The sequence below is a fragment of the Protobothrops mucrosquamatus genome, unplaced genomic scaffold, assembly GCF_001527695.2.
Source record: "Protobothrops mucrosquamatus isolate PMUCROS unplaced genomic scaffold, P.Mucros_1.0 scaffold2088, whole genome shotgun sequence".
NCBI lineage: Eukaryota > Metazoa > Chordata > Lepidosauria > Squamata > Viperidae > Protobothrops > Protobothrops mucrosquamatus.
In genome coordinates, this window is record NW_015388190.1 from 316,165 (window position 1) to 340,851 (window position 24,687).

A 24,687-nucleotide genomic window follows, 5' to 3' on the forward strand; every position below is an offset into this window, starting at 1 on the left:
TCTCTTGCCCCGCGCTAAACTACTACTCGCTTGCCTCTTTCCCCGCGCTAAACTACTACACGCTTGCCTCTCTTGCCCCGCGCTAAACTACTACACGCTTGCCTCTCTTGCCCCGCGCTAAACTACTACTCGCTTGCCTCTCTTGCCCCGCGCTAAACTACTACTCGCTTGCCTCTCTTGCCCCGCGCTAAACTACTACTCGCTTGCCTCGGCCTTACTCACGTATCCCGGCATGCACCAGACCGGTAGCGTCGCCGTTGCTGTTCCTTTTCGTCACTTCTATTTCCTCCGCAGGCCCCACAATTCCACCCGTGCCGACACCTCCACCCCTCTCCCCGCCGCCCTAAAGCCGCAAAATGGCGGACACAATGAGCCGGAGTTGCCGCCGCCTTCTTCCCGCAGCTTGAGCGGAATCCGCCCGAGGGCAAAGTCGCTTCGGTCCTTCGCCGGCTCCGGCATTCTTCTCCCGCCATTCCCGTTCCCGTCCCCCCCCCCTCGCAGAGTCTCAAGCCCTGCCCGACTCCGCTTTCCCCCTCGCCTTGGCCGGCGCCCAGGCCCCGCCGGCTGCCTTTCCCCGCGACGGCGGAGGCGGCATGAAGCTGACGGACAACGTGCTGCGGAGCTTCCGCGTGGCCAAGGTGTTCCGCGAGAACTCGGACAAGATCAACTGCTTCGATTTCAGCCCTAATGGCGAGACCGTCATCTCCAGCAGCGACGACGACTCCATCGTCCTCTACGACTGCCAGGAGGGAAAGTGAGTGCCCGGGAAAGGAAAGAGAAAAGAGGCCCGGGGGGGGGAAAGAGGCCCGGGGGGGGAGGGGGACCCGAAACAGATAAAGCGGCTTTTTTCACCGAAAGCCGAACCCACATAGCTGGTTTTCTTTTTAAAAGAGCGGCTCTCGTGAGCTTGTAAAGTAAACGGTGGGATGGGAAGGGGTAGACGTTGCTTTAGGCCAGTGTTTCTCAACCTTGACAATTTTAAGGCATGTGGACTTCAACTCCCAGAATTCCACAGCCAGCATTGCTGGCTGTGGAATTCTGGGAGTTGAAGTCCACATGCCTTAAAATTGTCAAGGTTGAGAAACATTGCTTTAGGCCAGGGGTAGTCAACCTTGGCTCTTTTATGACTCGTGGACTTCAACTCCCAGAATTCCTGAGCCAGCTTTGCTGGCTCAGGAATTCTGGGAGTTGAAGTCCAGGAGTCATAAAAGAGCCAAGGTTGACTACCCCTGCTTTAGGCGGATGCTCAGGTTGAGTCCTGCGGAGGCTTTGCGTTGCAGGGACAACAGTTGAAAGTAGAAGAAACTACTAGGGACATTTAGCCCCTAATTGGAGAAAGATGTGCGGTGAGCCTATGTTAAGTTGTTCACGTTGGTATTCCACTAAACTGTGATTTTAATCATTCTAACCTAAAATATATATTTTAAAATATATGAAAGGCACCTTCGTTTAAAAAACGATCGTCCTTATAGGATGCTGACGATCATCCTTTCAATTTGTATTGGCTTTTATTGAGTCTTTTAGTGGTGTTCAACTTGTAGATTTGTAAATAAGAAATATTGGAAGATTGCCACAAATATTGCCTAGATTGGTGTACTCTAAATTTCTCACCGTTTCAAGAAGTATTGTTTGTTTTGTATTCACTTAGTAAAATGGGCAGCGTACGCATTTGATAATAAAAAAAAAATAGGCTGTGTGTGATGGTTTTATACTGGTGGGAAACTTAGGTAACAGTTTGCGAGTATATTTGTAGATTTAGTTTGAATAGTTTGAGGCATTATTCAAAAATGGGTTTGCCTTCAGGTTAATGTGAAATGGGCTTAACTATATGAGGGGTGCTTGGTGCTCTCTGAGCTTGGTTTTTTTCTTGCAGACATTTCATTACCCAAACTAGGTAACATCATCAGTGCTACTAGTAAGGAATGGGGTTTGCTCTCAGTTTATATTCTAGTGGCTTGCCCTGTCAGTGTTGGCGAGATTGGTCTTGGCCAGGGGTAGGCAACCTTGGCTCTTTAATGACTTGACTTCAACTCCCATGCTGGCTCAGGAATTCTGGGAGTTGAAGTCCACGAGTCATAAAAGAGCCAAGGTTGCCTATCCCTGTTCTATTCAGAAGGGCCTTTGAAGCATGACATCTGTTTCTTGGATGGATATTTATACTACCTCAATATTTATTGCAGGTATATTATTTATGTGGTTTCAGTGACAGAGATTACTATCTATGGGTCTATATAATGACAACCATGGTAAGATTGGAATGTAAGAGGAGTAAATGGTAAAACAAAAAACATGAGTTAACCAATGAAATAAAAACACCTAAAGTAATATTGATGTCCATGGAACTATGAAAAAGAAAAAAGAAAAAGGATGTAACAGATCTCAGTCAAAGTGGAAAGCCATCTGATCTTACTGAGTAGAATTGGTGAATATAAGTGTGGAGAGGAATGTATACGTTTACTTATGAATGAAAGCAGTAAAATGCCTACTCGTGGTCTTGGTGATTCTTTGGTTGGACTGTTTATTATTACCTTGTTTGACAGTTTCTTGATTGGGATATTGTTTACTTCTTGATTGCAGTTCTGATGTTAATCTATTCTCATCTGGATGTTGGTTACTAATGAGGTTGTGTTCTGGTCATTTTTGCCTTGTCTCTTTTGAATGATGTGTAGATGTTGTCTATTTCTATGTGCCTGTGATGGCCAATGTTTCAGAGAGCCAAGCTTACAAGGAATTCTCTAGCATTTCTGGACTTGGCTTGGTCTAGGATGGTCACAGTTTCCCTGTTGAAACTGTGGTTAAGTCTGTTCATAGGTTGTGTTTTTGGTGTTCATGGATGCATTTTGCTAGTCTTTTGCTATCCCAGTTTGGGTAAGGAAATGTCTGCCAGAAAACAGCCAAGCTCAGAAAGCACCAAGGTCCCCTTATTTCAACCCTGAGCTACAAATATTATGCTTTATGAGCTTAGCTAATTTAGTAATTACACCAGGCAATTACTTATTTGCTAAGTGACCATACTTTCACTACTGTAAACCAATAGAAATGAAATTGTGGCTGTAATTACCTCAAGAACTGTCCTATATTTATTTTTCTGTATATCTGGGAACTCAATGATTTGGGGATCATTATTGCAAATGCAGTTTCATTTTAGTAGAAGTGGCTAGTGAAGTTGGAGATAGATATAGTCTGTTTCTTATAATTAGACATACAGTTTACATTTGCTGTAAACTATGTGTTATCTTGTCCCAAATCCAAAACTTTATCTGTCAGTAAAGTATTTGACTTTCACGGCTTGCCAGGAATTCTTCAGTTTTTGAGCTTGAGACTGACCTTCTGAGTTTCTTAAGTAAGAATAAACAAATTTGTTAAATCTTCAAACTTGTAATCAACTGCTAATTCTTATTTAGATAGGTACTGCATCCTCTCAAGTAAATGTTATTGCCAATTAGGTTGAATGCATTTTAACATATATAACAAAAAGCAGACCAGTTGAATATTGGGGAAAATTTCCAGAAATCTTTTATAGGTTAACTTTCAAGATTTCATGACCTTTTTATTAATTTAGATGGCTTAAAATCTAGAATAATGGGAGTAGTGGGATGTGGTAGTTGTTTTATCTGCACCAGCTTATACTCTTAAATGGGGTTTTGGATAGCTTGCAGAGAAAAAGATCTGTTTTTCACCTTTCAGCCAAGAAAAATAGCTTCACTTCAGCTACTTTTCTGGTAACAGGAACAAATATTTCTTGCCAGGCACTAAGATCCACACAGTTCCTATCACTTTGACCTTCGAAAAAGCTTTAAAAAACTGGCTTTTCTCCCAAGCATTGTGATGAGGTAAGGCTGGAGCCCTGGGATTCTGACTGTTTGTGTATTAGGGAGGACTGCTTAGGGTGCCAAAGAGCTGTTTTGTGGATTCTGGTTTTCATTGCTTCTTTTATCTTTTTATTGCTGTTGGAGTGAACTGCCCACAGTTATTGCTCTTAAGACAAGCAGGCATTTTTGCCTCATAAATAAATACATAAATACCATCTTAGAACTGAAACCTTGTGCAAACATAGTATCAATACTAATCACATTGTTATCCCTCTTCATTATCACTGTTGTTACGTTCTTAGGTTTTAATAATCTTTATTTAACCTCTGTTAATTCTGCATAGATATTTTGGAATCCTCTTTGATGATTATTTAACTTATATTTTGAATAAATTGAGTCTAGTTGAAAAAGTATGTTTTAGATTCTCAAATGTTTGCACTTTTCTAGTATTGTATTTTAAAAATGAATATATAGTGGAATCTCAACTGGTTTGTGTTTCCAGAGTAATTCTCTTTTCCTTCAGTTCTGTGCATATTCATACTTCTTTGTCAGATATGTTTGTTTTTCTTTTAAAAAAATCAGCACCTCAGTTGTTTTTAGTATTCCTCATTACAGATTTTCTTTTTTCTGAATCAATTTATAGGAAACATTTTCAGATTATTCTTAAGATTATATCACTTTTTATAATTTATTTAAGTGAAATAGCAAAGGAAAAAACCCTTGTGAACTTATTAAATTAGCTCTTTATAAAACAGACTTTACATAATTATCAGGATCCTATNTAGGCCAGTGTTTCTCAACCTTGCCAATTTTAAGGCATGTGGACTTCAACTCCCAGAATTCCACAGCCAGCAATGCTGGCTGTGGAATTCTGGGAGTTGAAGTCCACATGCCTTAAAATTGTCAAGGTTGAGAAACATTGCTTTAGGCCAGGGGTAGTCAACCTTCGTGGACTTCAACTCCCAGAATTCCTGAGCCAGCTGTGCTGGCTCAGGAATTCTGGGAGTTGAAGTCCACGAGTCATAAAAGAGCCAAGGTTGACTACCCCTGCTTTAGGCGGATGCTCAGGTGCATCTCTTGAGTCCGGCGGAGGCTTTGCGTTGCAGGGACAACAGTTGAAAGTAGAAGAAACTACTAGGGACATTTAGCCCCTAATTGGAGAAAGATGTGCGGTGAGCCTATGTTAAACATATGCTTTTTAAGTTGTTCATGTTCGCATTCCACTAAACTCTGATTTTAATCATTCTAACCTAAAATGTATATTTTTAAATATATGAAAGGCACCTTCGTTTAAAAAACGATCATCCTTATGGGTGCTGGCATCTCCTTTCAATGTGTATTGGCTTTTATTGAGTCTTTTTAGTTGTGCTCAACTTGTAGAGTTGTAAATAAGAAATATTGGAAGATTGCCACAAATATTGCCTAGATTGGTGTACTCTAAATTTCTCACCGTTTCAAGAAGTATTGTTTGTTTTGTATTCACTTAGTAAAATGGGCAGTGCACGCATTTGATAATCAAAAGTAGGCTGTGTGTGATAGTTTTATACTGGTGGGAAACGTAGGTAACGGTTTGCAAGTATATTTGTAGATTTAGTTTGAATAGTTTGAGGCATTATTCAAAAATGGGTTTGCCTTCAGGTTAATATGAAATGGGCTTAACTATGAGGGGTGCTTGGTGCTCTCTGAGCTTGGTTGTTTTCTTGCAGACATTTCATTACCCAAACTAGATAACATCATCAGTGCTACTAGTAAGGAATGGGGTTTGCTCTCAGTTTATATTCTAGTGGCTTGCCCTGTCAGTGTTGGCGAGATTGGTCTTGGTCAGGGGTAGGCAACCTTGGCTCTTTAATGACTTGACTTCAACTCCCATGCTGGCTCAGGAATTCTGGGAGTTGAAGTCCATGAGTCATAAAAGAGCCAAGGTTGCCTACCCGTGGTCTTGGTGATTCTTTGGTTGGACTGTTTATTATTACCTTGTTTGACAGTTTCTTGATTGGGATATTGTTTACTTCTTGATTGCAGATCTGATGTTAAATCTATTCTCATCTGGATGTTGGTTACTAATGAGGTTGTGTTCTGGTCATTTTTGCCTTGTCTCTTTTGAATGATGTGTAGATGTTGTCTATTTCTATGTGCCTGTGATGGCCAATGTTTCAGAGAGCCAAGTTCCAGGAATTCTCTAGCACAGCGGTTCTCAACCTATGGGTCGCGACCCCATTTGGGGTCGATCAACCATTTCACAGGGGTCGTCAAGCAAGGCTGTCCGCCATTTTTTTCCCCTTTTCCGGCAGGTGCCTTACCTCCCTTGGGCTGGGCCAGCTGGTGGTCGGCCTGCTCCGTCTCTGCCGCTTGCCAGCTACGCCTCGGCCGGTGCAGGGGGCGGAACCACGCATGTGCGGCGCTCCCGGGCAGGGAAAGTCCCCTACTTACGACCGGTTGGGTAGTCGACTTACGACCGGTTTAGTCCTCGACTTACGACCGGTTTAGTCCTCGACTTACGACCAGTTGGGGTCACGGCATTAAAAAGGTTGAGAACCACTGCTCTAGCATTTCTGGACTTGGCTTGGGCTAGGATAGTCACAGTTTCCCAGTTGAAACTATGGTTAAGTCTGTTCATAGGTTGTGTTTTTGGAGTTGATGGATGCGTTTTGCTAGTCTTTTGCTATCCCAGTTTGGGTAAGGAAATGTCTGCCAGAAAACAGCCAAGCTCAGAAAGCACCAAGGTCCCCTTATTTCAACCCTGAGCTACAAATATTCTTCTTTATGAGCTTAGCTAATTTAGTAATTACACCAGGCAATTACTTATTTGCTAAGTGACCATACTTTCACTACTGTAAACCAATAGAAATGAAATTGTGGCTGTAATTACCTCAAGAACTGTCCTATATTTATTTTTCTGTATATCTGGGAACTCAATGATTTGGGGATCATTATTGCAAATGCAGTTTCATTTTAGTAGAAGTGGCTAGTGAAGTTGGAGATAGATATAGTCTGTTTCTTATAATTAGACATACAGTTTACATTTGCTGTAAACTATGTGTTATCTTGTCCCAAATCCAAAACTTTATCTGTCAGTAAAGTATTTGACTTTCACGGCTTGCCAGGCATTCTTCAGTTTTTGAGCTTGAGACTGACCTTCTGAGTTTCTTAAGTAAGAATAAACAAATTTGTTAAATCTTCAAACTTGTAATCAACTGCTAATTCTTATTTAGATAGGTACTGCATCCTCTCAAGTAAATGTTATTGCTAATTAGGTTGAATGCATTTTAACATATATAACAAAAAGCAGACCAGTTGAATATTGGGGAAAATATCCAGAAATCTTTTATAGGTTAACTTTCAAGATTTCATGACCTTTTTATTAATTTAGATGGCTTAAAATCTAGAATAATGGGAGTGGTGGGATGTGGTAGTTGTTTTATCTGCACCAGCTTATACTCTTAAATGGGATTTTGGATAGCTTGCAGAGAAAAAGATCTGTTTTTCACCTTTCAGCCAAGAAAAATAGCTTCACTTCAGCTACTTTTCTGGTAACAGGAACAAATATTTCTTGCCAGGCACTAAGATCCACACAGTTCCTATCACTTTGACCTTCGAAAAAGCTTTAAAAAACTGGCTTTTCTCCCAAGCATTGTGATGAGGTAAGGCTGGAGCCCTGGGATTCTGACTGTTTGTGTATTAGGGAGGACTGCTTAGGGTGCCAAAGAGCTGTTTTGTGGATTCTGGTTTTCATTGCTTCTTTTTTATCTTTTTATTGCTGTTGGAGTGAACTGCCCACAGTTATTGCTCTTAAGACAAGCAGGCATTTTTGCCTCATAAATAAATACATAAATACCATCTTAGAACTGAAACCTTGTGCAAACATAGTATCAATACTAATCACATTGTTATCCCTCTTCATTATCACTGTTGTTACGTTCTTAGGTTTTAATCATCTTTATTTAACCTCTGTTTGTTAATTCTGCATGGATATTTTGGAAGCCTCTTTGATGATTATTTAACTTATATTTTGAATAAATTGAGTCTAGTTGAAAAAGTATGTTTTAGATTCTCAAATGTTTGCACTTTTCTAGTATTGTATTTTAAAAATGAATATATAGTGGAATCTCAGCTGGTTTGTGTTTCCAGAGTAATTCTCTTTTCCTTCAGTTCTGTGCATATTCATACTTCTTTGTCAGATATGTTTGTTTTTCTTTTAAAAAAATCAACACCTCAGTTGTTTTTAGTATTCCTCATTACAGATTTTCTTTTTTCTGAATCAATTTATAGGAAACATTTTCAGATTATTCTTAAGATTATATCACTTTTTATAATTTATTTAAGTGAAATAGCAAAGGAAAAAACCCTTGTGAACTTATTAAATTAGCTCTTTATAAAACAGACTTTACATAATTATCAGGATCCTATTGGATCCCCTATTGATTGTTTTGGGTGAAGGCATAATTTCCAAGAGAGCAAACGGATCTTTTATTTTTGCTTTCTATGTATAGTGGTGATAACACATCCTTATATTTCATTATAGTATAGTGTTTCCCCCTAAGTGTAGCACAAGAGATTTCATTAATTCGTTTTTAGTTAAAATTGCATCCTGATTTATTTATATTTCTTATTTCTAAACAGCTCATCTCCCTCAAAGCGGGGCAACAGAGATTATAATTCAATAATAGTATTACCAGTATGTTTAGAAATAAAATACAATTAGTCCTGGATTTTATTTCAAATTTAAATGTTTCATGAAATGTTATCATTAAAGTGACTAGCATTTTCCAAGTTAGACTATATCAAAGAGCTTGATATAGTTCCCTAAATATTTAGGTTAAAAAGAGGGGTGCTTCCAGTTTTTCTGCTATTTGCTGAAAGCTAATAATCAAAAACAACATAATTCTTTCATTTTGTGTCTGTAGCACCCCCATGCCTTGCAAAGTATTACTTGGACTTAAACTTGGAGTTTTTGAGATGAAAGGACTAAATTTAAATTTTCCCTTAATTGTGATGCTCATAATTTTTGGGCCAACTGATCAACTTGACTTAATGGTTAAAAATTGCTAACAGTCATCTTGCAAAATTACAACACTGCTATTAACTGAAATAATAACAATAACAACAACAACAATAATAATAATAATAATAAGAAGAATGTTGGAAGGGACCCTGGAGGTCTTCTAGTCAACCCCCTGCTCAGGCAGGAAACCCTATCCCATTTCAGACAAATGGTTGTCCGATCTCTTCTTAAAAACTTCCAGTGTTGGAGCATTCATAGCTTCTGGAGGCAAGTTGTTCCACTGATTAATTGTTCTAACTATCAGGAAATTTCTCCTTAGTTCTAGGTTGCTTCTCTCTTTGGTTAGTTTCCACCCGTTGCTTCTTGTCCTGCCTTCAGGTGCTTTGGAGAATAACTTGGTCCCTCTTCTTTGTGGCAACCCCTGAGATATTGGAACATGCTATCATGTCACCCCTAATCTTTCTCTTCATTAAACTAGACATACCCAATTCCAGCAACCGTTCAGTCCCCTAATCATCTTTGTTGCTCTTCTCTGTACTCTTTCTAAAGTCTCAAAATCTTTTTTACATCGTGGTGACCAAAAGTGGATGCAGTATTCCAAGTGTGGCCTTACCAAGACATTGTAAAGTGGCGTTAATACTTCACGTGATCTGGATTCTATCCCTCTGTTAATGCAGCCTAGAACTGTGTTGGCTTTTTTGGCAGCTGCAGCACACTGCTGGCTCATATTTAAGTGATTGTCCACTAGACTCCGAGATCCCTCTCACAGTTACTACTACTGAGTAAGGTAGCACCTATATCAGAGGTCCCCAACCTTTTGAGTATCAGGGACTGTGCTATCAAGATCCTCCTGTATCTTGAGCCTATCTTCTGGAGTCTTGTTCAAGCTGACTAAAGGGTGCACATATATTTATATATGTGCTAATGTATGATTTGACTTGGTCATCTAATGTTTTAATAGTTTTCTTTTTTTTTATGTTAACCAAAAAGTAGTTTTGCTGAGGAAACTCCAAATCACTAAATGTAAACATATCTTAGTTGCACACAGTAGAAATATAATGAAAATGTCAACGCTTTTGACAACAGTTAGAGATGCAATCATACAATTGGTGGGCTGGAGAACTGCAGGGAGAGCCTGCATTTCAAACTAATTGGAGAATGTGATTTATGACTGTTAATTGGAGGAGGGAATTGTGCCAGTTTTTGGTTTTGGCTGTGTTAGTGCCGCTGTGCTTCTCAAATTAAGATTCTTTAAGGTAAACAATGCCTGGAAGTTCTTTGAAGAGTTTCATCTGTCAGAACCATGACATTCAGGTTGTCAACAGCAGCAGTGCTGTTTCTAACTACTAAGATAGACCTTGGGTATCTTTTGAATTTTGATGCAGTACCAGTTATTTGTTCTTTTACAATGTAAGGCACTTTTGAATGAAATGGAAAAAAAAGTAATTCTAATAAAGGGGATTGGATACTATGAATAACAGAGTTGGAAGTGATATATAATATATATGCTTATAGTTATTCTGTCTTACAAGTTAACATTGTGTATAGCTAGTCCTTGACTTACAATCATTTGCTTAGTGATCGACCATTTGAAGTTACAACAGCACTGAAAAAAGTGACTTGTTGGCCATATTTCAGACTTATAAATATCGCATCATCCCCCCCTATCACATGATCAAAATTCAGACACTTGGCATCTGGCATGTATTTACGACGGTTGCACTGTCCTGGGATCATGTGATCACTATTTGTAACCTTCTCAGCCAGCTTCTGAGAACACAGTCAGTGGGGGGAAGCCAGATTCGTTTAATGACCACATGCTTCACTTCAAAACTGCATTGACAAAGAAGACCATAAATGGGGCAAAACTCAGTTAACAATTGCCTTGATTAGCAATGAAAATTTGGGGCTCAGTTGTAGCTATTAAGTCGAGGACTACCTGTATGGCAAAATGGAATTTCTCTATTCTGAATATAATTATTATTTTTTTCTCCCCCTTTGGCAGGCCCAAGAGAACACTTTATAGTAAAAAATATGGAGTTGATCTCATCAGATATACTCATGCGGCCAACACGGTTGTGTACAGTTCCAATAAAATAGATGGTGAGTGAGCCATTCTTCCTGATAGTTGTCTATGCATATTGGATGTTTAACACTTTAATAAGTATTGAAGACTTGAGAAGACTGATTTTGACTGAGGTTAAGAGTGAATTCATTGAAGCCGTTAATTGATAATGTCAATGTTTCTTCATTTTAAATCCTAATTTTAAAGCACGGCTTTTAAGGTAGTTTCCTGATCAGTTTTTGAGTCAGAAGTAAATCAGAATGAAATACAAGCATATACTAGCAATTTAACATCAGTTAAAAAGAAAGTTTTTTTATTTGAACAATTAACAAAGTATTTGTCAAGGAATAAACCAGATGTTTAATGGGAAGGCTTTTATTACTTTAACTTGCAAACAAGAGGAACAGGCTACTTCTTTTTCCTGCTTCCCCCTGATCGTTAGATGACAGTAAATTATATATTTAATTGGAACAGTGCATATTAGCAAAAACGCAAATCATTGTCCTTTATCAAATCAATAAAATACTCTTTTAAACATATCAACCTGTGGACCCTCTTATCATTTAAGCAGTAGCTTTGGTCCTTTCAAAGTTTCCCTCGAAAACCTTTGGGTTTCTGCAAGTTCTTTTGCCTAATTCAGCAATTTCTTCATTTATTCTGGAGACCTTGTATGCCTTTCTTAGCAACCACGGACAACACATAAATGTCATTAAGGCTTAAAATCTTTTACATGTTCCTGTAAAGTCTGAAATGTCACCAAGTTAAAATTTTAACTTGAAAATCTCTGCATTTTTAAAGTTTACATCTAGCTGGCATGTCTTTTTCTTTCAGGGCCTCCTTTTCATATGTTTCCTCCTGATTCTTTGATAACAACTAGTTTTCCATGTCTTTTGCTTTTTCTGACTCCTTCACAGACAGTTTTTACTTTTGGCTCAATGCGATCCTCAACTAATAAAATATTTGTTGGATTATTATTGAACAAATTTGTATTCTGCTAAAATCACAAAACCGAGTGGCTTACCAAATACAGGGAGTTAAAATAAACATAGGCCAATTAAACTCAGACCTAATTGATAACTTCAGGACCCAAAGGCCCTCTGGAAAAAAAATCTTCAGTTTTTTTCAGAAAGTGAACAGTGTTGGAGATGGAAAAATCTCCATTTGGAGGTCATTCCAGAGGGCCGGTCCCATCATGGAAAAACAATGCTTCTGGGCTTCTGCCCCCAACTTCCCCCAAATAGGAGACAAACAGCTGCTTCCAGCATGATTGGAAGTGCTGCAACCAACTCTAGTGTGGAGATGCAGTCCTGTACGTAACCAGGTGTCAATGCATAAAGGACTTTATAGGTTAAAACAAGCACTTTAAATTGTTCCTGGAAGCTAATAGGAAACCAATTAGAGACCTAAAAAAACAAGTATAACTGGTTCACTCCTATAGGCACCTGAGCCACTTTATATTGCATCAGTTGAAGCTTCCAGATTGTCACCAAAGGCAGCCCTGTGTAGGGCACATTGCAGCAGTCTAATCAGGTGGTAATGAGGTCATGAGCTGTTGTAATCAGGTCTTTCTGTCTCATGTAAGGTCACACCTGCTGCACCAGCCAAAGATGGGCAAAGATCCTCCTGGCTGCAGCTTCCACCTGCAGATTAAGCAAGAGAAACAAATCCAGGAGGATTCTCAAGTCACAGACTTCTTCCTGGGGCAATGGAACTCCATCCAGAGACAAAAGAGAGTGTGGTGGAACCCCAGAATATAAACCGTATTATAGCTCCATCTTGCTAGCATTTATTTAAGGTCTCTCGTACAGACCTACACCACTTCCAGGCACTGGGACAGAACTTTAACGATGTCTCCGACCTATCTCAAGATTGTGATGTACAATTAAATGTCATTGGTGTATTCTTGTCTCTTGTCAGAAATGCAGGAGCTAGAAAAGGGGATATTATTAATTTAATATTTTTTTAAAAATAAAAACTTTAATAAAATATAGATTTATATAGTTCTAGCCCAGTAAATGGGCAATGTTAATGATAGAGAAATTTCTGACCAGCAAGTCAGTCCCAGAGGACACTGTAAAAGGTGGGTAATTGTTTGAACACGTTAGCAGTGAATGTGTATTGATGCAGCCATATGGGTATTGGATGGAGCATTTTAATGCATCTTTATATGTAACTCATTATTGTGCTTAATCTACATTATTTACTCTATGTTACTATTACTTTTCTGTTTGTATCACAAACTTGTGAAACTGAGAATCAAGGTCCAATCTGGGTCGATCACTGGGACCAGAGGTTTTGTCTTCCAAGAAGGTCCCTGAGGATGGACTGATCCAGCACGAGTCCAAAAGCTTGGAAGACAAAACCTCTGAGGTCCCGGTGACCGACCCAGATTGGATCCTGCAACATTATCCTGGGACACGTCTGTTCATTGAGAATCAATTTCATATGCTACAAGATGATACAGGTGGAATAATCCTAATCAAAGTCTTTGCTTTCCAAATGCTTGATGTTTTTAAAATAATATTTGAGAAGAGCATCTGTTGTGTTGTGTTGTGTAATGTTATGTTTTATATTAATCACTGTGTTTATTAATACATAGTAATGGAAATATTTTGGCCATTTTTCTTATGAGAAAGCATACAAAGATACAGATATGTTAACGTTCTTTTTTTCCAGCTAAAAATTTGTGTGTCTGAATTATATCTTGAACCAGGTCTATTCACACCATCCTTTATGAAGAATTTTTGATTTTTTTAGCTTTTCTTCTGCTTACTGCACAGTGCCTGGTTCCAGGCTGAGGTAGTAGTTTGTACAGTTTGAGGGTCTATGATACCACCCGGTACAGGAGATAACTGTACAGGCCACTGCCTTGCCTGGGGCAGAGCTTTACGACTCAAAGAAGAAATTTTCTGCCCATGTTTGTTTGGTGCCAGGTAATAGTTGTTCTGTGGAAAGCAAAAGTTTGTCTCAAATGCTTGTATATGTTACAGATTTCCTTTGTAGCTCCTTTGTTTAGTGCAGGGGTAGGCAGCCTCGGCTCTTTTATGACTCATGGACTTCAACTCCCAGAATTCCTGAGTCAGCTATGCTGACTCAGGAATTCTGGGAGTTGAAGTCCATGAGTCATAAAAGAGCCGAGGTTGCCTACCCCTGGTTTAGTGGAAGGCTGGCTCTTCAGACTTTTAGGTCTAATCTTGTTCATTCATGTTTCTCTGTAAAACTATTAGAATAAATGCTTGATGATTCATCAGAAAATCCTGGGGCAGATATACAAAAATTGCAGAAATATAAGCTTGCAGGCATAAATTGATATTTAGTTTATCTTTGAAGAAAGGAAAATTGACTTATTATCCTGTAAGGAAAGTATACTTAATCTGTTGTACCAGCTGACTTACAATATACTTTGAGACTTAGTCACCTCCAGATAATGTTTTTTAAGAAAGTCCTATTATTTAGCAGCCTTCCAATGCACTCATCCTATATTTAACAGTCATCTGTATTTAAGTTAGTTAAGAAATGCTGCAATAAAATATTACACATTATTCTTGATTTTATGTTCATGGTTTATATATGTGCTACTAAATTGTTTCCTTTTACATTGTTTATCTGCTTTGAAATATAAGGTATGATCAGTGTTTCATATACAAACTTTTTATAGTAATTACTGAGCTAGAGGTGAATTCTGGTTCTGTATCTGTGGATATAGAAAATACTGTATGTATCTTTTTGAGCCAGATTCTTAACTGAAGGCTACACTTCGTGACTGTATTGTTTACACCCACAATAGCTGATTGGATTTACATATTCTGTTTAGCCATGGTTTGTTTTCACTGATTTTATATCTGTTTAGTTCATATGAAATACCAAATCATATATCTGAATTCATACAAAGTACTAAATCATTTTTTGTATGTGAGTGAATTATAAACTATGCTTCATGGCTGTGTGTGAACTTGGACACCATACTTAATTCCATTATTAAAATTTGAGATGTGCAAACCTAGTCAGCTAATATTAATAAAGTCTTACTCTATATAAGTAAGCTCCATTGGAGAGTCCTTTTGTATAATGTTTACCTTGTTGATGTTTCCATACAGATACTATCAGATACCTTTCTCTTCATGACAATAAATACATTAGATACTTTCCAGGACATAGCAAGAGGTAAGATGAGTAGAGTATAGCTTACAATTTTATTGCTATGACTATAGGAAGAAGTAAACATAAATAAGAGTCATTATAACTAATCCACAATAGATTTTGTTCTGTTTTTACTTATGTTGCCTAAATTTTCAACTTTTTTCAAAGTATAAAATATTAGATATGGCATATAATGCAGATTCCTTTAGCTATATTATTTTTTTCTCTTCATTTCAGAGTTGTTGCTTTATCAATGTCTCCAGTAGATGATACCTTTATATCTGGATCACTTGATAAGACTATCAGACTTTGGGATCTTCGGTCACCAAATTGCCAGGTAAACTTTTAAAGTCCACATGAAGTATGTTAATGCATGTCAAGTGTTGTGTAGATTTTAGATTACAGACTTTATTTCCTGTGCAGTGTAGTAGATATGAACAAAGTATACACCTCTTTATATATAACCAACATACTGTATACTTGAAGCCTGGCAATGTTAAAATGTGCACTTTCTCTTAGGTGATCTTTGAAGAAAAACCGAAACAGTTTTGAATAATAGTTCAACAACAATTAAAAGGATTCAAACCAAAATGAGTAATAGTGTCCAAAGTAAAGTATAACAAGTAGAAATTAATGACTGGAAGAAAAGGGGGAGAAACTATCAAAATATAAATCAATCTGTCTCACTTGTTTGTGTATGTGTGTATCTTACCTATTTACAACATAACTGCTCATCTTATATTGAACTCTGAATGGATATATATATATATATATATATATATATGTTTTTTTGTGTGTATATTCAAAATCTAGGGTTTGATGCATCCACAAGGAAAACCTGTATGCTCATTTGATCCAGAGGGGCTGATTTTTGCAGCTGGGGTCAATTCCGAAATGGTGAAACTTTATGATCTTCGGTCCTTTGATAAGGTAAGTAGTATGTAACATTCAGGTGTAACCTCCTCATAAGATTTCTAAATATGGCATCTTTTCTGACATATAAAAGTAAAACACCGAACTTGGGATTTCCAGGAATTGAAGCTTAAATAACTTTACATGTATCCTTGGCAAATTCTGTAGAAAATGAAAATTCTTTCCCACATCAGACAGTCTGCCTAGTGCAGTATTTCTTGCAAAATGATCTGAACATCTGGAATAGTTTTGCTGCATGCCAACATCTGTCTTTCTTTTTTGAAGGGTCCATTTGCTACCTTTAAGATGCAATATGATCGAACCTGTGAGTGGACTGGCCTGAAGTTCAGCAATGATGGAAAACTTGTTCTTATTTCAACTAATGGAGGGATCATACGACTCATTGATGCCTTTAAAGGAGCAGTTCTTCATACATTTACAGTGAGGGATATTTCTATATCTTCATACATGCTCTTTGTTTCGGATGTTCTTTAGAATTAAGACAAGATTTATGGAATATTGAGTTAGCAATGCAGTAGAAGACACTTTTATAGCTGAAAATAAGGGTACTTAATTCATCAGGTTATTTTTGCTGATCCCTTCTTAAGTGAAAATTGAGGTTTGATGGTGCATCCCTTATGTAAAACTTAAGCCATTAAGTTGGGATACTTGAGAGTAACTTTTTAATTGAAAGAAATCTACTGGAATAAATAGATGAAAAGGTAATTGATAACGTAAAAATCACTTTATGAAACCGTGCTTTAGATTGGGCTTTAGCACCCTCCCTTCCTCTTATACTCTTTTCAACCCATGGAGTTAAGAAATAAATTATTCTAAATTTCACAACCATTCATAGCTACAAGTATACATTCTCATTAGTCATGACAAGAAGAAAAGCTCCTGTCTTGCTGTTCATTCTGGATTTTTAAATAGACCAGAGTTGGTGACAATTTTTCCACTCTTTGATTTTTAAATTTTCCCAGGGGAAATTATAGATAGTGTCCTTGTAATGTTATTCAGAATTTCTTTCCACCAGTTAAGGCCTAATTTGAGAGCTAGTTTGGCATAGTAATTAAGGCACTTGGCCTAGAAACCAATAGAGTCTGAGTTGTAGACCTCTCTTAGACATGAAAGTCAGCTGGATGACTATGGAGCCAGTCACTGTCTCTCTTATCCAGCTTACCTCACAAAACTCTTGTAGGAAAAATAGGAGGCAAGACTGTTATGAATGTTTGCTGCCCTCAGTTGATCAATATAGAAAAATGGGCAGTATAAAATGGTGATGATGATCTTCTGAGTGATGTCTCCTTCATTATGTTATCAGCCATGACCTCTTAGATCCAGGTCTTTCCAAGACTTAGATTAATGGGATAGCAATTGGTTTTACTAAATGTGCTTGATATTGTATGCCACCTTTGTAAGGGAGATGGGTGGTTAAGAAATATGTATAAATAAATAAGTAATTTATTGCTTGAAATATCCTTAATGCATATGTAATTTCCCTAATTTGCCATGGTTATTCCCATGTCTTAGAAGCACTATTTTGTGCTAAGGCTGTTGAAGAATTAAATCTTCTAGAATTCAAGTGAATAATGTGATAAACCTTTTAAAAAGCTTTCAGAAGACTTCTTCTCTGGAAAGGAAAGGACAATGGTTGGAAGGGGCTTCTTGGGCACCCTGGCGTTGCAAACCAATTTTTTGTTTGAGTTAAACTTTAACTTTTCTGTTATATTTTATGCTCATACTCTTTTTGTTATTGTTATTCAGTTGCTAAATTGCATCTGACTCTTTGCAACCTCATGGACCATAGCATACCATCTCCTTCTGTCTTCTATTGTCTCCCGATGTTTGCTTAAATTCATGTTCATCTTACTCTTTTTTACAGGGATATAATAATAGCAAAGCTGTCACACTGGAAGCTTCATTCACCCCAGATTCTCAGTTTATAATGATTGGTAAGAATTATATTTCCTCTCTATATATTGATGCAGCGCCAATTATATAAAATAATTTCAGGGTCACTTCCATAAAGCTTCCAAGTGATTTGTACCTTTTGGGGAGGGTGTTTTTTTTTTTACTTGATGTTTCATTTTTGCTACAATGTTTTATTGTATTGCTGTTTACTTGAGTTGCATATGAATCAATCTTGGATGAATCAATCCAGATTCTGTTGATTCTGGTTGACACTGCAGGATCAGAGGATGGGAAGATTCATGTCTGGAATGGAGAGACTGGAATGAAGGTAGCAGTGCTTGATGGGAAACACACAGGGCCCATTACCTGTTTGCAATTCAACCCCAAGTTTATGACATTTGCCAGTGCGTGCTCCAATATGGTAAGCAAACCTAAGTTGATTCGAAATTTTAAGCAAATCAAGTCCTCCAGGATTGTGGGGTCCTTGGTGCTCTCTGAGCTTGGTTGTTTTCTTGCAGATGTTTCCTGACTCAACATCTGCAAGAAAACAACCAAGCTCAGAGAGCAACAAGGAACCCTCATTTCAACCCTGTCTTACAAATATTCTCTTTTATTTGATACTTTTTGGATTGATTATACTTCAGTTAAAAAGATCAAGATATTATCAATAATATATCACTACTGTTTGTAATTCTTGTTAATTGTCTACATTATCTTGAAATTTTGAGAGCATATTATTAATGATCTCACAAAATGACTACCATGGGGAGCTTGCCTATTTGTAAAAATGCTTCCAAATTAAAAACAATGCAGCAAAAACTTCCAGAGCAGGTACGTTTATTCCCAAAATGTCTTTTTACCAGGAAGCAGTCAGGTGCATTTGTTTTCCACTAGTCTGTACACTCTTCGGCATGAGGCATCCAAAATCTGGAGGCAAAATAGTAATCATCAAATACCTGAAATAATATTGAAGAAGGAATGGTCTTATTCTATATTGTCCCAGATGGAAAGACCAGAACAGGTTAAAACTAAAAGAAGGTAGTGTAGGTAAGCTAAATGACAGGAAGGACTTTCTGATTACACAGATTGTTATAGCCAGTGGAACAGGTGGACACATGATATGGTAATTTTCCTTTGCTGGAAGTTTTCTGTATAACTGTCAAAGAACCACTCTAGCAGATCTGCACTGGACAAGGGTTCAAATAGATGACCTCTAATGTCATGTACAATCTTATAATTCCATGGGTTATAACTATATGGATAACACTAAGACAGTAGCAGAAAAGTGTAGAAAACTATCTAGTCAGCACCCATTTTTGGCAGCCCAGATATACTGCCTATATTCCACTTAATATTCCTAATCTTTTTTCTAGGCAGATAGAAACATTTTCAAACAAAGCCACTAGGCTGCTGTCATTTTTATTTTCTGAAAATTCCTTTTAGGCATATGTGCTAGTTGAAGTTATTACTGCAACTAGAACATGGTGTGGATCTGGAGAAGTGGCCAAGTGGTGCTCATGGGATATCATCCTGCTACCTTGATTTACACACATTACTAAAATGCTGTTTCTCGAATATTTAAAAATGAAGCAAAATATAATTCCATTTTTCACACTGTCATAAATGTGTTATTTCTATAAGGAAGCTGGAAGCTACCCCCCACCCCGAGTCATATACAGGTTAAACAATAAACAATTATTTTTGTATACTTGGATAGATGGGTAGGCAGAAAAATATTTCAATAGAAAATCAATAGAAAAATATTTATTTTTCTATTTAAATGTTTAAAAAGAGTGGTAAAAAATACTCCAGATAATGACTATTCTGAGGTTAAACCTTCCTTTAGTATTATTTAAAAGCCCTGGTATATGGAAGGGTATCATTTTAATGGCCTAAGAATGGCCAGTCTAGTAATGTGGATTGAAATAGTTGAAATAGAAAATGTTTGGCACTCAGATTGATTTAAATAAACACCATTTATTTTTGTCCTATATATATGCATTTTGTTTTCTGTATTATATTAAAATGATATACTGAATTTGATTTTGTGGTTGATCTTCTCCCAACATTCCTATTTAATAAAACCAAAATAATTTATTTTCACATATATTTGGGTTGTATTAATGGATTGTTTACATTCAGAATTTACATTAATGGATTGTTTACATTCAGAATTAATGATAAAGATACTGTTCCATATATACATAATATTCTTCTAGCCTGTTTTTCTTCTGCCAAAAAGTTGCTTGCAAATAGACATTTACGAAAACCCTCGTGCACTTCCGCTTAGAGAATTCTACTGACACAATAAAACATAAGTGAATTAAAATGGTCTTTTCTCTCAATCTGAACTGTGTTAATTATGTCACTTTGTGACAAATGAAGCTAAGCTGTTCACCAAGCTATTCCCCCTGCTTTACTGAACTAGGCTGGAAAAAAATGTGTAGGTGCATTGTTTGAATCTTGTAGTATCGCATCAATCAGTCACATTGTAGTATCAGAAAAGTCAGAGTGTTAAAGATAGTGCTACTTGGGAATATGTGAAGATTCTGACAAAGTAAAAACTGTGTATCGGGCAAGATTTTTAGTTCACTGATCTCTTGTCAAAACGCAAGACGTGTTACCTCTAAACCTCGCAGAGCTGAATTTCTAAAGGGCCATGAATGCTGGTTGTCCACCGCTGTAACATCCTACAGCAGTGATGGCTAACCTTTTAGAGACCGAGTGCCCAAAAACCGCCCCCGTCCTGCCCTCCCACCTGCCCGCAGGGCCACTCACCGTCTCCATGGCCCGCCACATTGCCCAGGCAGCCCAGTAGCGCCAAGGCGGCCATGCCCTCCACCCGCACCCCGCAGCATCATCTGCACATGGCGGGGCGTGAGGGCGGAGTCTTGTCCCCGCTGCCCGGCTCGCATGTCCTTGGCTGCGCTGCTCCGCGCGGGCCACGCTTGGGGGTAACTCCTCTGGGGGGCCGCTGGTGAGGAGGGGGCCACTGGGGGAGGCGGGGCTGGGATGATGGCATGCGTGCCCACAGAGAGAGCTCTGAGTGCCACCTCTGGCACGTGTGCCATAGATTTGCCACCACTGTCCTACAGCCTTGCCTGCAGGAAGTGCTAGCAACTTGGGTTACCTCTCTGATGCTGCTTCCCTATTAGTGATAGAGTACTAAAAATATTGTCTCTGCACAGCTGCTGCATAACCATTTGAACAGCTGTTAAATAAAGGGCATAGGTGGCCATCACAACATAGCCAGGATTGCCTGCCGATGCTGTATGTTAGTTTTTGGCATTGTTTCAAGACAAACCTCCTTGAACATTAACATTATCCTCTCTTCTTTATTCAGGCCTTTTGGTTGCCAACTATAGATGACTAGTCTGAAGTAATCACTTCCAATGGACAGTTTCCATACTGTATTGAAAGCAATGCAGTATTTATAAAGACAACGGTGAAAGTATTGGAATTGTGTCACTTGGAGATGAATATTCCCACCCAGTACATTCTGCATATGTCTCCTTTTGTCAAGCTCTTTGCTGCATCTCCTACAAAGGATTTCTTCATGTGGCTATACAGGTTCCTGTTCTGAAAATCTGAATATTTCTTCCAACATCAAATTGAAGCAGAACTATTACAGCTGAAATCAACTAGCAGCTTTGCTTTGGAGTACATTTGGAAAGAATTTTGCCAGTCCTTTGTCTTTGTGGCTGACTTGTAAACTCCCAGGATTTTGGACTTTGTTAAAAGTACAATTTCTAACATATTCTGTCCTGTTTGAAATATCAGCAGTATCCATGCTGTGTACTCTTGTGCTGTATAAAGATACCTTTGTGCCATACATACACACACACATACATGTATATATAGAGAGACAGAGAGATCAATATCAGTTGCTACAGGAACATTGTTAAAGATGTTTATCCTTAAGTGCTCCAACAGGTTCTGAATCGTTAGGAAACTATTCTGATTCTCTTTGCTATGGGCAGCTTCTGAAATGAACAGATACTTGGTGTGTTTGGGTAGAATGCCGAGCAATACAGAAATCTCAGTTGGGCTGGACGGAAATGCACTTCCTGTATCTCTTCCTTCAGTGTATCTTTGCAGATTTTATAAATACAGGGAAGGGGAGAATGTGGAAGGGTCACTATTGTTTTTTACTATCAGGTATTAAAAAAATAGTAAATATTGGACCAACACAGTATTCTGGAATGAGCGTTAGTGTACTTGTCGTTCTCAGAGCATTCCAAGTTTCTATTCTTCCAAGTATAAAACGTCATTCCACTGTTCACAATGCAAGTAGTGCAGCTTCTCCCTCTGCCTACACAGGAGATCTCCATTCATTAAGCACTGGGATATTCGGCACGTGGAAGTCGGCCTTTTTCATTAGCGGGTTGGATGAAATTGTATAATTACCAGCTGATCTCGTTTTTATTTCTGCTGTCACTGCAGTAGCATGAAGGGCCCTGCTTTAACTTTGTCTAAGCATCCTTTCCAAGAGAGCAGACAAATTCATGTTCTTTTAACTTCCTAAGATTTTAATTTTATAATATTGATGCTGCATTTCCTATGTCAACGGTGTTGCCTCCGCTACCATAATCTGTCAGGACTTGATAACAATCTGAACGTTTAAAAATGCATTTCAAAGAAGCATAATTTCAATGCTTCATTGCTCTAGTTTTCTTAATATTAAAATGCTGCTGTATTTCCATCCATCAGAACATTTGGATAATATCAGCACTCTTCTTTACTACACTTGGTTTTGCTTGGAAGTGTTCAAATTCTATGGAGATGTTTGCATTACTGGTATTGAACTACCACCTCCATGGAGTTGTGATGCATAAGTCAGCCTGAGCAATATAATAAGGGAAGTTTGTTTTGGTGAATAAAAGAAGGGGAGGGGAAATCTCCTAGCTGACATTAAGCTGACTGTTGGATTCGTATTTAAACTGGGTTTTGTGTTTATATCCCACAGTACGTTCCTGAGTCAGCTAACATCTAATAATATAGATAACTCGAGCTTAGGGAATTACTGTAGATACATCAATGTTCTACCTCTTGGCTTGTTATTTGTGAAAGATTTTGCAGGCCAGTGAGTGGCAAATTTGGGACACAGGGCAGGATTGTTGTTCACAGTGCCCTTTGTGACAATTCATTGCACAATACACTATATGTTCTTTTTTATGGCCAGTTCATCTAGTAAAATATAAATACCATTTAATCGTCTTTAGACCTGTTCGTAATTTTAGCATCATTTTTTCAGTGACAAAAATCAATAGAAACATCTTTTTAAATCTTGAATACACTGCCCTTGACCTAGAACTGCTTTTCATTAAAATTAAATTGAGTAAAAGTTAATTTTTTTACTGGGAGTTGATTGTGGGATCATTTTTTTTTCCTTTAGAAATGTTATCATTTGCAATGTATTCTGATTTCTTACATTATGCATTTTAATAACATACTGCTTTTTTACATCTGTATTTGCAGCTTGAATATTTTTTATAAATATTTCCAGTCAAGAATAAATTACAGTATTAGGTATAAGATAGGATTGCTGTCCTGTATAAATTGATTTTTATTCCTTTTTATTTCATCTCTTAAGCATATCCTTATGACAAAATACATTGGTTGGCTATTTTATTACTATTTTAAAAGCATAAATAAAATCTGAAGCAGCTCAAGATAGTAAGATAAATATGCAATTGCATCCAGCCCATTTTCATAATTGTAACCCATTTGGATGTTGAAAATGCAGTGTTATATTTTGACTAGCTTGTGTATTTCCTTCTGTCTTAAATGTTTTTGGACAAAATACCATTTTTTTAAAAAAATATCAATTTAGTATTAAGTGATTTCGCTAATATACTGCCTAATTCCTCAAATGTTTTCTAAAGTACGTCTAGTGCAGCGGTTCTCAACCTATGGGTCGCGACCCCATTTGGGGTCGATCGACCATTTCACGGGGTCGCCAAGCAAGGCTGTCCGCCATTTTTTTCCCCTTTTCCGGCGGGTGCCTTACCTCCCTTGGGCTGGGCCAGCTGGTGGTCGGCCTGCTCCGTCTCTGCTGCTTGCCAGCTACGCTTCGGCTGGTGCAGGGGGGCGGAACCACGCATGCGCGGCGCTCCCGGGCAGGGAAAGTCCTCGACTTACGACCGGTTTAGTCCTCGACTTACGACCGGTTGGGGGTCGCGGCATTAAAAAGGTTGAGAACCACTGGTCTAGTGTAATTCTGCAGATTGCTCTAGTGATCCTCTCCTTCCTCTACTATTTTGCCACTTTTCTGGTGGTTGCCATTGTAATATTGTAATCCCAAAATGAAAGTGTCTCCATTGCAAGGGAGAAAGTAAAAGGAAAGTTACTTTTTTTCTATTTTATCTTCCAGTGCCCTTTCCAATTTGTTCAAAGGCACTTTCACAAAATAATCAAGTAACATCTCTTTTAAATTTTCTTACATTAGTTCAATCTTATGCTTTTTACCAAAAGTTTTTAAATTTTAAATTTCCCTTTTGTAATCCACAAACGTTGATTCACCAAGTTGAATTCTCTTACTCTGCTGCTCCAAAAATCTCTATAGCTGTAAATTAATTACATCCAAGTTTTTAAGAAATTGTTGCATCACGGCTATGAGCTTGATTGAAATCCCTCAATTCCCAGCCACTTACTCATGACCCAACAACCACCTTAGTTTCTGCAATCTATTCACAAGGAGTAGCAATCCAGAGTACAAGTGGGCGATCTCACAATCTCTTCTTTATGCAGAAAGCCTGCTGGGAAGTATTTATCTGACCGCCAATCTATGCTTCAGTGCCATCCCAGCGCCTTCAAGGATATTTAGTCCATCATGAATTTCT

At 38.0% G+C, this 24,687-nt stretch overlaps 1 protein-coding gene across 1 annotated transcript; it reads left to right on the forward strand.

Moving 5' to 3' along the window:
• Positions 1-508: 508 nt before the first annotated feature.
• WDR82 (WD repeat domain 82) lies at positions 509-23,383 on the forward strand. The gene is made up of 9 exons (XM_015824027.1): positions 509-754; positions 10,820-10,917; positions 14,977-15,043; positions 15,257-15,356; positions 15,833-15,949; positions 16,217-16,372; positions 17,817-17,886; positions 18,124-18,266; positions 21,189-23,383. Exons 1-9 carry the CDS (start codon positions 594-596, stop codon positions 21,216-21,218), a joined length of 942 nt encoding a protein of 313 aa, XP_015679513.1. The 5' UTR covers positions 509-593; the 3' UTR covers positions 21,219-23,383.
• Positions 23,384-24,687: the final 1,304 nt, after the last annotated feature.